We start from the raw sequence: 17067 nt of genomic DNA on the forward strand, positions 1-17067 counted from the left end.
ACAACTGAAAAAAGAAAGGCAGGATTCCTCCCCAAAATAAGAATGGTGCAAGGCTTCTGCAAAACTTGTCATTTTTTATTTGTTTCTTTGGTGGCTCACTATCCAGTGAAGACTGGGAGGGTTCCAGGCTCTTTCCACCAGAACTGCCTATGTCCTTCCAAAAGGTGTATGACCAATGTGATTTAGCATTTATCTTCATGACTCAGGCCATCTTAGCCTTTGCTATGGCTTCTTTTAGTGAGGTGATTACTCTGGCTATACTATACTTCTGGACAACAAGAGGAAAAAAGCTTATAGCCATTACGATGTGGGCTGTTGGTCAAAAGACCTTAGATGAGGAACTCTTTAAAGTAAACCCTTGAGTGCCTTTTTGGCCAGTCATGAAAAGCCTAAACTCCTTTTCTCCTATCTAGCTCTATTACACATCCAAGCAAAACTTTGGAACTTCTGTTACAAACCAGGCAGGAATAACTGGAGAAAAAGAAAGAAACAACCTTCAAATCTTGTCCTTTTGTTCAGTTGCAGTTGAGGGAATAGGCTGGAGCACACAGTTTCAGAGATTTCTTGACAGAAAAGACAGTTTTAGACAACCACTACTGTATTGTCTGTTCTAACTTGTTGAACTAATAGGGAAAGGTGTCTCCTGTAGGATTTGGAAAAGGTTTCTCGTGTGGTATCTGCACAAAGCAGTTACTTTCTCTTCTCTTACTTGCATTTAAGATTGTCTTCAAAGACTAAGGGTATGTCTACACTGCTGTGGCAGCAGAGATGGATGCAGTGGCATCAATTGAGTGGGTCTGTGTAGACCTGCTCAGTCGATCAGAGAGTGCTCTCCATTCGACTCAATTAGTCCACCTTCCTGAAAAAAGTAAAGCTGCATCGACGGGAGGGCGTCTCCCATCGACGCAGTGGCGTGAAGGCGCCGCAATACGTCAGTGTAAGTACCTCGACAGGAGATACGAAAGCTTCATTACATAGCTTGCGTACTTCCTGTTGACCACCACCACCAGTGTAGACACCCTGAGTGTCTCTGTGCTGTGGCTGTATTCTACCCTCTTGCTCATAGTGAAAATGACAAATCGTTAAGAGAATTGTGCAGATCTGTAAGTAAAATTTCCATGGACAAAGTCTTTGACTTGCATCCCTAAGTGGTCCCTCCTTACCAAATCCGTATTAGGCAAGTTGTCCTTACATGGAACCTTGAGTTTAGTCTTTTACTCTCTCTGCCTTCTCTCCCTTTTGACCATCTACGTCCCTAAGACTGCCGGCTTTTGAAATCTTTCTTTGCTACAATAGTTTCTACAAGAAGGGTCAATGACTTGGCAGCTCTGCAGCCTTTTGACATCTTTCCTTGTCTAATTCAGCAGCAAAGTGATTTAAGGAACTGTCTTTTTTTCCCCCTCCTCCAGGTTTTATTGGAATCATCAGAGACAAAAAAATAATGAAAATTAATGACAAAAAACTAGGTGTAACTAAATGAAAACACCCATCATTTTTATAGCTTTATAGAAGGTTAATCTGAAAATATGTCTAGAAAGAAATTAGGGTTTTCAGTTATTCACTTGAGGCCTAGGAAAGGTAAAGTCTCTAAGGATACCTTGGCTTGGGAGTAATGGGAACTTCTGTTTGCCCATAGGTTCCCTCTGTAGGTTATAATCACTTCTTGGTAGAGAGAAGGGAAGCCTTGGTGAAATATTTGCAATAATGCAGTTTGGTTAATGCAGTTTGGTTACATTATTTCACAAATCACTAGGTGGGTTAATACTTGCATCTTAGATGACATTGCAGTTTGATTGGTGTTCTCCCTTTTACTTACATAATGAATGACTGACCCAAAGATTCAGTCTGAACATTCTGAGATGCAGAAACATAACTTATAGGTAAAGCTTCTAATTTAATAATCATATTAATAAAGGGAAGGAAAGTGGATCATGGTTTGACTAATTCTGTCCCCATAGAGAGGATTTCTTGCAGTGCACCCTTTATAGGGCAGCAGTAGAGGGAAAGAGGGAAATGGTGGGGAGAGTGAAACAGAACATCAGTTATGCCCATTCAGCTAGTTTTTGTGTTTGATGTGTGGTGAAAAGATCCATTCATGGGTGGTCATTGTTTGGGTCCTGTGTATATTCAGTGAAGGGGTTGCAGATAATTTTGAAGTCTGCCATTTGGTTTCTGACACAATACTGCATTTTTTTTCTAATGTGACAGTTCTTAACATCCTTAATTCAGTTTGTATGACAGGAGGAGATTCTGGCTTCCATACCATGATAATACATACTTAGCAATAGGTAATTCCAGTTAACTGAATTGCGGTTTTGTATTTGTTCATATTTACAATTATCTAAGAGGTGTAAGTTATAGAAATCAGGACAAGGAAGGAACCTCTGTGTACGTATTTGAAAATAATAGGCACTGCACCAGAATTACACAGAATAGTACATCTTTGCATCTTTGATGGGAAGCTGATGGAACTTTGGGGGAATGTTTCAAAACTTAAGTCAGGCTATGAGATGTTAAACTTACAGGGCCAAATAAAATCACCAGATTCAATATCAATGTTAAACTTACAGGGCCAGATTCAATATAAAACTACGCTGTAAGGCAATGATAATGTTCAGAATTAAAATAGTCATAAGTAAGGAAATTCAAAGTTTGGCTGCCACAGCAACTACATACCTTGGTCTTTTTGTGGGTTTGCATGTTGGCCATAATTAAATTAACACCTTTAATCTGACACTGTATAACAAAAGCTTTCCAGTCCTTAGAATAGTATATGTTTATATGGTGATCACTACCATAATGTACATAAATATATTTAACTATGTATAAAAAGACAAACGTTGACTGTGTACCACCTACAGTCAGCAATTCACTCTCTTAAACTAGAGCTGGATCACTGAACTTCATTACATTTATTAGTTTTTTTCTAATATGTATGGTCTAATTCAAAAGGAATTAATTCAAAGAAGTCCTATGGCCTGCATCAGACTGAATGATTGCGTTGGTCCCTTTGAGTGTTATAATCCATGAATCTGTTCATTTATTCTTGGGATGATTTAAAACAAGTTTGGCCTATTTTATATTTAGGTTGGCCATCGTTTTAACATGGGGGAGTATTGGCTTTTGTATGTGTATTTGGGAGCCTGTGTTCTGTTCCTTGTGTTCTATGAATTGTGTGTGATTAGCATATGTCAAGGATGTAAGATGATGTTTGTATTTATGTAGTTATGTGAAGTCCTGACTTGCACCAAATTGGGACTGGGGACTTAAACTCTAAGGTTTTAAATTAAACCGGTTCTTTTCCTATTCTTTTAAGGCATTCCAATTGTTGGCCATATGCCACCAAGGACTGTGTATTCTAGGGTTCTTCCAATTACCCTTTCTTTAGTCTGTAAAGTTCAGCAAATTAAAAGAGTTAATAAGTATGAGACATAACCATGGTTGTTAACAAAACTCCTCCTTCTACCCCTTCTCCTCTTTTTTGAACAGTTCATCACAAATGATATTTTTGACTTTTAAAAAAAAAGTTCAACAGTAAAGGAAAATTGTGTGAATCCATCATCTTGACACACTATCTGACTTTCAGCTTTGTTGGCAGCATAAGTATCAGCAATCCATTTATTAAAATGTTTCTGAAATATAAATAAAATGAGACTTCACTTGCCAAAACTTACAGGGTTATTTCAAAATATCTTAAAGATAAACTTATCAGTTTGTAATTTTTAGGAACTTGTTTGTTTATGCGTTGCAGTATTCAGTTGTATTAGCTACTCCCATGAGTAGTTTGTGTATAAGATCAGTATGACATTCTGTTTGTATGATGTACTACATCTATAAGGTAGCCCGTAATAGAAGTCTTTTTTTGGAGAATATTGATTTCTTTTACTGAGTTTTTTTTTCAAAAAAGGAAAGTTGAGAATAATTATGGAGAGACCTGTGTGGAGGAATTTGAAGAATTTTAGAATAGAAGATCATAGAAAACTAAAATTCCAAATCCGTTTGCAAATCAGTTTTTTATCGTTTGTTTAGGTAACTTGTTAGTTCATTGCAAATATTTGTGAAAATAGTGTCAACCTCAGTGCACAGTGCTGGAAGCTTAAATACACGTTCTCACTTCCAGCCATTTAATGAATAGTTTTTTAGCTGAATTGCTGAAATATCTTAACGTTCCAGTTAATACACTTCTTATGGTTAATATATTATCTGAGTGTTAAATTATTTTAAATTAACATGTTATTTTTATTGGGTTTCCATGCCTGCAGCCATGACACTTTGTTGTATGTCTTCAGATTATACAAGCTAGTAAAGCTAAGACTGGGTTAGTGCTCGGACTGGAAACCACCATGGAAAATCTACTTGATGTTGGAAACTATTCTTAGTGATTCAGTAGGTGACATTCTTCCTTCTGAGACTGTACTGGACCAATTCCCTAAACATAGTTTTAGTGTGCACTCTTCTAATGGAGGTGCCCTCTTTCAAGTTAAATTAAAAACTTACATCTTGATTGTCACAGCTAACTAGTGAAATTGACAGTAATGAAGGAATTTGGTATTTGACTTGTAGAATAAATGATGTAATGATGTCACTACAGCCATATTTACATTGCATTCAGTTTTAGGGCTAAGTGTTGTCTCCCTGATCCCCCTGTGATTTTAAAGTCATGTGTGTTTGAACTCAAACATGGTAGACTGTTTCTTTCCCACCTTAAATTATTTTTCTTAAAGGTATAAAAAAGCAAACACAAGGAGCAGCAGGAGAGAGGGAGATAAACAGATAGGCATTCTTAAAAGTACTGCACTGTATACCAAAAACTTAGGGAGGTTGAAAACAGGAGAAGAACCCATTTCCACTAAAACAGAAGAGAAAACTTTCTATATGCCAGGAAAAAAACCTTAAAATAATTTTTCCACTATCACAAGTTATTATCTAAATCTGTTTCTTAAGAAGTCTTATCAACAGCCTCTTGCAGGTGATTCATATTGTGAACATGTCCGCCCGCCCAGATACTTATATAACTCTCAGCAATGTACTGTCTTAGCACCTCCCAGAATTTAAATAGGACTGCTCCCCCCCCCCCTCCCGCCCAATGTTCTTTTGGAGACTTCAAACACATAGGAAGTTCCAGTGCCCAACTCTGTATTTTTCTAGGAAGAAGAAGCTTAGCTCAAGACTCCAACCTTCATTGGGCTGATCAAATGATGGGCTTTCTCCTGATCCATAGAGAGAATATGGACACTTGCCAGAAGCAATCAGCTGAACTGGAACTTCTTTGAAGTAGTTGGGCCTGGATCCAAGTGTGCATGTACTTTTTTTATTAGAGCTGCTGATGACAATAGACTAATCAGAGTTCACTGTTGATACCACAGCTATCCCCAGTAAAGTATTTCTAACCCTTTCAACACTTCACTCCTTCACGTGTCCCCATTAGAAAAATAACTTTCTCTTTCCCCATCCTCAAATGTCCATTGATGAAGGAGACTGTTTGGAATAGGGCACTCCAGTCGGAAAATATAAATAGCCCTTTCCTTACAAATCCCATTGGTTCCACCTGGAAGTTCCAGATAATTTAGCAGAAAGGGATTCATGACGCCTCTAACTGTGAGGAATCTATTCCACAACAAAACAAAGCATCTCAAATAATACAAAAGAGGCTTCCTGCTACATATGTGTATAGAGAGACAGACACTCTCTCTCTCAAAAGGTACAGATGCATAATATATACTGTACCGTCAATACAGTACACATACAGATAAACTGGGTGTGTGTACATGGTGGGCAATGTGCACTATGGGGATGTGCTTTTTGTTGCTCATTAATTGGTACTGTTTTAAACAGCACTACATTAAAGAGTACTAGGGAACATTTAGAGCCCACCAGCAGGGGGGTGTCTATACAGGCCAATTAATGTGCAACATGTTTTAGTGCACTCAGACATCACACTCCTGTAGTGTGCATTACCCCACTGTTTAGACAAACCGTAAGCAAATAATTGAACAGGAATTCAAACATCAATAAACCTTGTTAAAAACTTCTAAATTAATAACTTCCTCACAAGAATATCTGGACAACTCACACTTCAGAAGAGACAGGTGTGCACCAAGGAACTGGATCTGAACTGAGAAACAGAAAAATGGAATTGTGCTATGGTATTACAATGTGATATAATTAAAAGGTTTTCTGTCAAAAGCACCCAACTCCCAATGAAAATCTCTCCCTAAAAGGTGTGATGATTTGCTAAGGGAGCTTGTAAATAATATGTGAGCACAGAATTTTTTTCTTTTTTGTAAATCAGTTTCTTGTCCTCTTGATACCGAGATAATTACAAATATTGAAGAAGTGCAGAGATTCATACTAGAAAAGGTGGGGCGGGAGATACTACATTTCTGTAAAATTAGCAAAATTACTCGTTTGGCCATAGTTGGCCCAAAAACACATTTGGAACAGCTGACCAAAATTAGGAACACAGCAGCATTCAGTGGAGCAGTAAAGTGTAAAATGTTAAAGGAATTTCTATAGTTTTCTTTAATAAATCAAATGCACTGTTGCAATTTACAGAAATGCAAACTCAGGATTTTTGTGGATTATAAAGGAGCTTGACTCCATAGAATGAGACATACTGAAGGGACAGTTGACAATTGGAGGCTGTCATTTATTCTTGTCTTGCTGCTGTGTCATTCTTGCTCGTGATACTGGTTAATTTTTACCCGGTTGGATAAGGATTGCCTGTGATTGGCTAGTTATGAATAAAACAGAAAACAGCCTTCCATTTTAGTTTAACATACTGTTACGTTTGGATTTGTAGTTAGTTACAGGAAGAAAATGTAGTGCTAATAAGTGGCATTATTTTCTGTGTTAGGATATTTGGGGGGAGATAGGGTGAAAGGTGCAGAGGGGAGAATATATTTTAGGTTTGAAGTCCATAGTTATTTACTAATGTGTATTATCTGAGTCTGGTTTCTTCTTAATCAGTATCAGTGTAGCTGAAAAATGGCCAAAGATAACACACTCTTTACATGAAAATAAACAACAATAATTCATCAGAAATTGGTTACTATTTTCTTTCCTTGCAGTCTAGAATATAACACACAAATAAATTGCTTCCAGATTGTTGGAGTAGGTAGAAAGGGAAAATAAGCTTCTAGTCTTATCCCTAAAAATCATTGATCGTTGTTGCACCACAGGGTGGGAGCAAGGATGTTGCATGTTGCTTGATATGTTTATTTTCACTTCCCTTTCTTTTACTGGTTCACATCACTGCTCCTTCCTGCTTTTCCTGCATGATAATAAATGGTGCCTTTTCCTCCTCTTTCTTTTTCTTTCATTTTCCCACTCCTCCTCTCCCATTCCTTCATTTTCACAGCATAATGTTTCTGTGGGACATCCCATCAAGCAGTCCAAGCGTCACATTGACTTCACAGAAGAGGAGGCTGAGCTGACTCCTGTAAGTTATAACGTGTCTGTCTGTCTTTCTCCTTTTTATTTGTTTGCCTATGGCTATATCAGTGCCCCCTGCAATTAGAAACTGCATCAGTGTTTTGAGCCTTATATGTTAACACCTCAGCAGCAGAGACTATAGAGAAGCCTGTATCATAACATGTACTTTTTTGCAGACTTCCTTAAGTTGATCCTTATTATCCTCTAGCAATTAATTCCTGAATGTGCTAGTTTGAATAAACTATTTACACTCTAGTTAAAACAGTGTGTAAAGCCTGATTGCGGATAGCAAAACTTCAGCTATTCCAAGGGAAGGATCCAATATGAGATTTCTCAACTAGATGCGTTCTGTGATTTATAATAATACCACCTAGCTCTTATATAGTGCTTTTCTTCCATAAATCTTAGAGCTTTACAAAGAAGGTCAATGTCACTATCCCAGTTTTACAGATGGGGTTGTTGAGGCATATGGAGGTGATGTGACTTGCCCAAGGTCATCAGCAGGCTAATGGCAGAGCCAGGAATAAAATCTGAGTATTTATTTATAACAATAGAATAAAGGTATAAAAACTCAGTTTGGTAGGCAAGCCTTTTATCTACCAAATTTAAGGTAGTTAAATTTATTTCCTTTTTTTTAAAGTCTGTCTTTCAAATTAGACATATTTTTTCTTCAAAAATACTGTCATTTTGAATCTTAAAGATAAGAGTCTGAAGACTAGGAAATACGATTACCATTTGCAATTACATTAGTAACCTTTACACAGAATTTTCAAAAGTGCCAAAATGTGGGTTTTTCTTATCAGATGTCGCTGTTTCTGTTACCATCCCCTTTTTAAGTTTTTTTTCTCTGAGAACAGATCTGATTGTAAAATGGAGTTGTAAAGCATTTTTCAGGATCTTACAATGAATCTGCAAAACATAAATTGCACAACAATGCCCCCAGCTGGATAAATTAGGCAAACTATTTAGTAGTCTTAATATATTTAATAGGGCCAAGAGAAACTCATGAAAATAGAATATTATTTAGATTTGATAACTAGTTTTCTGCTGAAGTCATAAATGTAGAAACAAAACAAAACAAAAAAACAATCCAAACCTGATCAGTCATGTTAGTCTTTGTCAAAACTTCTGCTGAAAATCCATTTATTCAAAACCCAGTATTTTACTTAAGCTTTTTTCAGGATTCTTCCTTCTGCTAAAGCCATTTTAGAAGATAAGTTAGACAAGAGTACAGCAAATGCAGATATCCTAGTAATAGGTGAATTTCTACATAAAAGGAATTAATCAGTCTGTTTAATAATTGCATACAATACTCTAGTTTTAATAAAACTATCCACATGTATAGAACAATTACTCTGTGAATGAAAATATACAGAAAAACTTGCATGGGATTTCTCCTCACCACACTAACACTTTTCTGTGTTAGTCATTTGTTTTCTTTGTTCTTGATTGTCATTTTTTTTTACATCTGCATATTGACTTAGTTCTTATTTTTCATTATCTGATTAATGGCTTTAATATTGCAGTTTATGCATGCTAAATTGTAGTTAAGTGTTTTGTCTACAATATTTGTAGTCTTTGTCATTGGTAAATATATTTTGCTGTGATGTGCTGTTATTTTCCATCCGTCTAAGTAACAGAGCAAGTCCTAGCTGTGCAGTATGTTTACAGAACGGCCAGGCAGTGTGTAGCCATAAACAATTTGCATGATTTTTTCATAGTATATATAAATTATGAAATTTGATAGTGTATTTGAAAATGATCACTTTGTAGATTTCAACAGCCTTACTTTTCTGTAGATTTGAATGGAGTAGCACTGACTGTATTTTAAAGGAGAAAGTTCAGTGAGGACCTCATCCATTTACGATTTAGATGACTTCATACGAAATGTAGCAAGATGTTCTATTGTTTGTGAGATCAAATGCAAGTCCTTAATGTTACACATTAGGTAACGGGTATAGATTGGGTATAGATTAAATCTTCTTTGAAACAGAAAGCTAAGAATAGCAAGTTAAGGAGTAAGTTCTTAAGGAATTTCAGAAGATTTTTTTGGTGGAAGAACTGTGAAATTTGCAGTGTAGTGACAGTGTAAAGAACATGTAAACTTAGCTGTTTACAGAAATACAATATTTTAATATTTGGATAATGTAAAGGCGATACACTTTTCGAATAATACATTATTAGATATATCAGATGTACTCAAAGATCATAATTTAACATAAGTTCTTTTAGTTATATTCCACCTATTTCTGAATGAAGAGATTGCTCCATATAGTATCCTTCAAGTCTCTTAACTTCAGAGGACCAACGTCCTAAGACAAAGGAACTGATGTGAACTCTCATGTATTCAGTAAAGTTGGGCAATGCAGTCAAGTCCTAGTTAACTTCTGGGTTTTCATGTCTAATAATATGTGTATGTAGGTTTGGAAGCATTAGTTTTTTGTCAGTAAATGTCAATTTCCCTGTGTACATCCAGAGATGAAAAAGTATCTCCATTGATGATCATTGAAATTTGAGAATTTTAACATTTGATATAAGGATATTTACTTTTTGAGAGGTGATGTTGGCAATTTGTGTTTTAACGGTTATAAAGATTTAACTTTTTGAATCTCAGTGCCTACTGTCATTAAATAATTCTGTCCTCCCCCCGTTGTCTGATTTTCCAATGGTTTCCTACAATTCTGAAAATTTAAATAGATAAAAAGCTTACAACCCATAATTTTGCACAGATGTGAAAATGTAAATGAATAAAAACTGAAAAAATGCTTAAAATAAATATTGATATCTATTGACATTTAAAAAAAATGAATTCTGCCAATGTTAAGTGTTTGGCTTGTCATGTAGTAACTCTGATCATTATGTAGTTGCAAGATGCAGTATTTTATTGCATATTTTAAAAGCAAATTTTTTCTAAAGAGTCCAGTTTCTAAATAAGCAAGTTGACATACAGGTTTTTGTCTCTACATATAAATTTGCAACCCAAGATGCATGTTTTAGACATTTGACTGGGAAGAAGTAATCCATTCCATTATTGTGTGAAACATTTCGGTGTTTGTTGGAATTTTTTACAGCGCTATTTTTTTTTTTTAACTTGAAGTTTGTTCTGCTCTTGAGCCCTACCAGCCTCAAGAATTAAAACAATTAATTGATTTTACAAAAAAAGAAACTGTAATTCTTTGTGAAAGGGGCGGAAAACAGTTTCTGGATATTCAATACACTTCAACAGATTACTTTCCAGTGATCATCATCATGTTATGTGCGTGTCCTCTGAGTCCATCTGTTTTAGTTTGTCTAACAAAGACTTCCTTGCAAGTTTGTCTCATGTTTATTTTTGGGAAAGCTAAAACTCTTAATAGAATCTTCAAAAGCCTTAGATGATTCATAAATATCCCTTTGAGAGTGAAGTATAATATAGACAAATGAGGGTGTCTTTTATTTTTTTTGTTTATAAAACCTGAGATTGATGTAAATATTTGCAGTCTCGGTTTCAGAGATGTTCTTTGTTTATAGCAAAGAAAAACACATTAAGCAGACCAACTCCATTCCCTTCTTTCAAATAAATGAAGACTACCAAATTGTAACTGAGTATTTTGTCACCATGGAAGGAGAAATTGTGTATTGGTATTGACAGGAAAAGATTTGTGATGCTGCTAATATTGTTACTTGACATGGACATTAGTTTTAGTTACATTCTTACAAGAAAACACTGAGTAAAATGGTACATATTACCTTTATCTTATTTAGCTGTCAAGTACACAAACAGTAGGGTGGAATTGTTTAGTACAGAAGTTTATATTCTAAATGCTTGAAAACATGCGTGGTCATACTGCATTGTAGTTATATATGTTTGCAGTATTTGTGAAAAGGAGCAGATAGAATTGTGCTCTATTTGCATTGAATCTCTTAGAATAGGATAAGCAATCCAGTGTTTGTGTAGAGAGCTCTTTGTAAATGTTGTAAAATGCTATACCCAACAGCTGGTCCATGAACCTCTCTTGGTATTTAGGCTTGAAGATAATGGATGTATCCTTTTCTTTGAAGAAAGGAAGGAATGCAAGAAATCTTTGAAGTCCTAAAAGTAATTTGGAACAAAGACATATGCCAAGTTTTTATGAACATCAGGGCAACCTGTTTTTTATTGAATGAACTGTATGTGAAAAGTATTTTACAGTTTAAAAATATTTATTGAAGTTAAACAGAACTTAATGTCCATTTTGTTCAAACGTAGCTCTTGTAATATGATTTCTGATGACATAAAACCTTTGGTGATTGGTGGAATGTGTTGTGTCAACATATTTGTGTACTTAAATCTCTTTTTTTACTGCTCGTGTTTGAGATTAAAGTTTAATTTTGGAGGCGTTATTAGAGGTATCCCTCTATTTTCATATTTATTTGATTTTCAGTTATTTGGATTAAATTCAAGGATTTTTATGCATATGATAGCTTGCAATTTTTTTCATTTTTATAATTTTAAGAACTTCTGTCAAGGGTATGGATTAGGTTTTTATAAATCTTTTATTGGAGGAGAATATTTGATCAGAGAATCTTGGTTTTGATCTGAAACCTTTTTGATATAGTGTTCATTTTATGGTATCTAAGTGCAACTTGCAAAAATTGAAATACTATTACTAAAAAATCTCATGCAGCTTGAGTTGCCTCTTCACATTATTTGTTATTTTTACTTCATTTTGTGCATTTTTCTGTTTTAATTTCATTCATTTGTTTTCTTCCCACCATATGTTTCCCTTCACATCTATCCTTGACCTTTTAAAATAAATTTTATAAAAGGAAAGTATTTTAAACATAGTTTGACAATTTATTCTTTATTGTGCAAAACCACTCAAACACAGTGAGTTCCTTTTGTGTGTGTTGTAAACATAGTCCTTGAAAAGACAATGTTTCTGGTAAGAAGATTGTATTTAATGCTGATTTGTAAAATCAGTTTTTTCCTCCATTCTACACTAAATGTTTTTGCCTTTTCTCTGATGACCAGAACAAGCTACATCATGTTGCTTACATTAATTGTGGTGAGACCATACCTGGATACTTTCTGTGAAGAAATCAGGCAATGAGATCCATGCAAGAAGCTGCCACAACCCTCGTCAAGCTTCCCCTGCAGTAGTGGCGCTGAAAACTTTCCAAATTAATGTACCACTTTCAGAAGTCAGATGTCGTATACCCCAAATTTCACCTCACTAAAAAATTACTTGTTTATGAAATCAGACATAAAAATACAAAAGGCTCACAGCACACTGACTGAAAAACTGCTGACTTTCCCATGTTTCCCATGTAATTATAAAATAAATCAATTGGAATATAAATATTGTACTTACAGTTCAGTGTCTAGTATGTAGAGCATTATAAACAAGTCACTGTCTATGAAATTTTAGTTTGTATTGACTTTGCTAATGCTTTTTATGTAGCCTGTTGTAAAACTAGACAACTGTCTAGATGAATTGATGTACCATCTGGAAGACCTCTGCGTACCCCCAGGGGTACGCATACCCCTGGTTGAGAACCACTGCCCTGCAGGACACTCACTAGGCTGCTTTTTGGATTCTACCACACTGGACCCATGTATTCTTAAGCTTCTTGAGTCTGAACATAGGCCAAGCACTGCCTCTGGCTTTAGATCTCTAGACATACTCTCAGGATACAGATCCTCTGTCTAGCACCCACTTTGGAGACCCTGCAGTTCAACTGCCTGCGCCTTGAAACTGGTGCTGGCTCCTGCAGATGCCCCAGTAGCTTGAGCATATCCCTTATCCAGAACTCCAGCCTTTGTGTGCACTCTGGTTTTCAGTTTACCTCTTCAAGGACAGGGAATAGTTGAAGCAAATAGACTTTGCAAAACGGTTCCAAAACCAATCATTCATTAGTATAGATAGCACAAGAAATATACAGATCCAGACAAAACAATAAAACACCTATATGCCACTCCCTGCCTCATCTCACTGCTCTTAACGGTTCTTTGGGATTTGGTCAGAGTCTTCTAAGGAGTCCAGGATCTTTCCTCTCTGTTCTGTTCATGACTTCCAGATCATGGAATCTATCTGACCTCTGCGTTAGGTTGCCTCCAAATCTCAAAAATAGCTATTGAGATGCTGTCTCTTATAACTTTCAGTTCCCTTTGTCAGGTGACCTCCTGATCAACCTCGTCAGGTGATGAAAGTCCTCCATCAGATGACCCATTGCTTAGTTACCAGCCAATGTGGTAGAACCAGTCTTCTTGGTTTGGCCACCTCTTTAGCATATCTGTTTATTGCCCAGATGGATCTATTCACATGCCACTGTGTCTTGATAGTCCTTTCATGCAACCCAGATATGGCTACTTGACGCACACTAGTCCATTGATCACCCATTTTCACTCCCAACACCTATTGAGGGCAGGGAGCAAGCAGCACAAGACCCAAAAAGTAAACTGAGTTACACATTTTATAAAAATAATGCAGCAATCTTCCACATTCTCCACAGAAGCTAATACACCGGCTTACCATTACAGTGTACAGTAATTGACAAGAGTTTGCTGACTCTAAAACTGCTTCACTGAAAGAAAGCGGAAAATATTGAGTATTTGAATATTCACAAATATCCAATTTTAAGAAGTTTCATCTAATGCATACAGCAGGATGAAGTTCAAGAACTTTTCTACTCTTTGCATTGCATGTAGGATTTAATAACTTCATTTTATACAAGAACTTAGGAAAGGCACTGTTAAACCCTTGATTCAATTGTTTGAATGCTATCAGGAAAAGAAAATTCAGCCCAACTAAAGACAAGATCATATGTCTTTAAAGAAACGAATGTGTTTCAAAATTTTTACCTATAAATAAATCAAGTAGAGGGATTCTAGCCATCTGTACACTGTGTGTACAGTTTTTGGCTTGAATGAATACTTTGTGAATGAAGCTGGTCTGGAAATACTTGGCCATTTTTTATTTTACCTATTTAGCAAACTCCTACAGACACTCTGCTTGACTTGCTCTTGATTACATGTATGTGAATATGTCATGTTACACCTGGTGTGTGTACTTACTGGAAAACATTAATTATTTGAGTATTCTAGATATAGCTGTGCAAATGGCATAACTAAAACTGACTAGAATGTCTTCTAATGCGGTGCTTTAGCTATCTTACTTCCCTGCTAGAGATGCATTTTTCTCCTAAGCATGCTCTGTTCTTTATTTTAGCCCTTCTTCCTTTAATGGGGGGAGGGATTGCCTTTGTATTAAACATTTTTCTCAATTGCCTCAAAGACTGTTTCAAGCCTTTTTAATTCCTAGTGTCGAATTGTATGCTACCTGATTGCAGTATTACAGACATTACCCTGTAAAGGAAAGAACTATATGTTTTTTATTGCACTACAGTGGAAATGTCTTTTAGTTATTTGAAACTGATTGGCTGTCCATGCTAGGAGTCAATGAATCAACTATCAAAGCAGGAAAAAAAATTAATGGAACACAGGATTTTATTGGCCACCTGGCAAACACTAAGTATGGCTACATTAAGAAATATTATATTGTGGCTGGTTTGTCTCCCTCCCCCTCCCCCCATTTTGTCTGAATATAATTTATTTTTAGACTCTAAAAGCAGTCAGGAATGAATTTACTGTCACTGGCTACCTTCTACTTATTCTAACCTATTAAATTAAAGTTGAATGGGTAAAGGACAGAAATATCTGATGATCCAAATAATTGGTGAAATATGAAAAAGTTACCACAAAACATTTTTGCCCATCCCTCTTGGAGTAGCAAGTTTTAATGCAGATTTTGTTTTTACCTGTATGTGAAAACTCTTTTATATGGGTTTCTGAATTTTATGTCACTGGTAATTTTAGATGTAAATTGTACCTATAAAAAATAAATTCATTTAGGATTACACTTAAAAAGACTGTGTGTGTCAAGGGTTTGTAGGGTCAAAATTTTTGTAGCATAGAATCATAGAATTTAGAGAGGAAAATTGGATAATGAGTCATCTGGTCCATCCCTAGTGCCCAATGCAGGATTGTTGCTATTATAAATATTTCTTGCTTTATATCCAGTCTATCTTGAAATGCCTCAAGTAATGAGGTTTCCATGACTTCTCCTGGCAGGTGGTTATTCCATAATTTAAGAAATATCAATCTCAAAACTTTTCCTGATACTTGAATTAAATGCTTTTTTTGTATTACATAGGTTTTAAGTAGTTTAAAAGTGCAGACTCGGTTTACAGAGTGTATTTCTGCCCCATAAAATGAAACAAAAGTAACCATGTAAATAATTCTTTTCCTAGTTATATCCCCTCATGCCTAGTACTCCATTGGACCACCCTAAATTATTCCTCTCTCTGGTATTTACTCACTTCAGGTATTTGAAAAATATTATATCCACACATATCCAAGCTATAATTTATTCTTTTAAATTTCCTCATAAATCGATCCTTCCAGCTCTTTAATCACTTTTGCTGCTCTTATCCATACTCCCTCTAACTTCCCTACATGTTTCTGAAATTGAGGTGCCCAAAAGTAAATATGGTGTTTCAGAACCAGGGTCACCCCAGAGATGCGCAAAAAAGGACTATAACCTTCTTGCCCTTTGACATGTCAGTGCAGCCCAAATTCATACGGCAGTATGACTGCCATAGCTTTTCTAACAGATTTTTCTGATCAGAATCAGTCTAATCAAATCTCATTATTACTGCTTTATAATTAAATCCTTTTCAGTGAATATCTATATTTTGATTTTTGCTGCAGATCGGGAAAGCAGTGTGAACAATGTGAATCCCCTTAAGTCTTCTTTTTTATTTGGCTTTTGCTTGAACAGATACTTCAGTAATACTGACTTCTTTCCTTTCAAAAATACCTAGGGCCAGCTCTTACAATCAATCCTGTAGTAAAAAGGAGCTCATGCATGTGTGGTGCAAATGCTTCTGTTTTGTAAAAGCCTATTTTTAATTATTCTGGTTTGTCACACAGTAGCCATTGGTTCAAAGGGTTGCAAATTTCTATCCCTCTTTGAGAACTGCGCTTATACCTAATGCTGACAGCCAAGTGAACCCTTAAACTATCATACTTGATCCAAGGTTTCTGTTCCTTCTGTTTGAACAAACAGATGAAAGTTACAAATTCAGGGCCAAATTTATGTAGGGATTAGGCCAGTTTATTCCCCTGTGGCGAAAAACCTACTGGTTGGAAGAAGATTGCAGTAGTACAGCGTGACTGCAACCCCCCTTGAGATAAAGTGGGTGATTGTGTAGAAGACCAACACAGTCCAGGTAGCATGTGCTGACTGTGATGTGGTCAGGTTAGCTGGAGGATGTCCCTTTGGCATTCCAGCCATAAGACAAAGCTGATACATATGTCCCTTTAGCGAGGAGAATGCCCCCTGAGCAAAATTTACACTTCCCTGTACCAGCGCTGATTTTTAAGCTATATAGGATACATCCACTTTTCTGGATAGAATAGAATTCCCCTTCTCTGTGAAAGTTTCTATCTGTACTTATGATGGCTGATACCTGCTATGATTGCTTATAGAGTAATTGTGCTATTGGAGCACAATCCTGCAAGACACTGAGTTCCCTCAACTCTGTTGAAATTAATAGTTGATTGTACTCATATAACTAGCAAAATATTCTTTTCTCTTATGAGAATGTCTG

The 17067-nt window shown here is 35.9% G+C and overlaps 1 protein-coding gene across 2 annotated transcripts in view; it reads left to right on the plus strand.

Moving 5' to 3' along the window:
• The window catches only part of RAPH1 (Ras association (RalGDS/AF-6) and pleckstrin homology domains 1), a 156103-nt gene that overhangs the window by 82414 nt on the left and 56622 nt on the right, over positions 1-17067 (plus strand). Inside the window, exon 5 of one of the 2 annotated variants that reach the window (XM_067548851.1) lies at positions 7361-7441. The exons of the other annotated variant lie outside the window; for it this stretch is intronic. Coding sequence (XP_067404952.1) covers positions 7361-7441 — 81 coding nt within the window. The remainder of the gene's footprint in view (positions 1-7360; positions 7442-17067) is intronic. 2 annotated transcript variants of the gene reach the window in all.

The sequence above is a fragment of the Emydura macquarii genome, unplaced genomic scaffold (assembly GCF_026122565.2).
Source record: "Emydura macquarii macquarii isolate MOO-44397 ecotype Brisbane River unplaced genomic scaffold, CSIRO-AGI_Emac_v2 contig_1253, whole genome shotgun sequence".
NCBI classification, from domain to species: domain Eukaryota; kingdom Metazoa; phylum Chordata; order Testudines; family Chelidae; genus Emydura; species Emydura macquarii.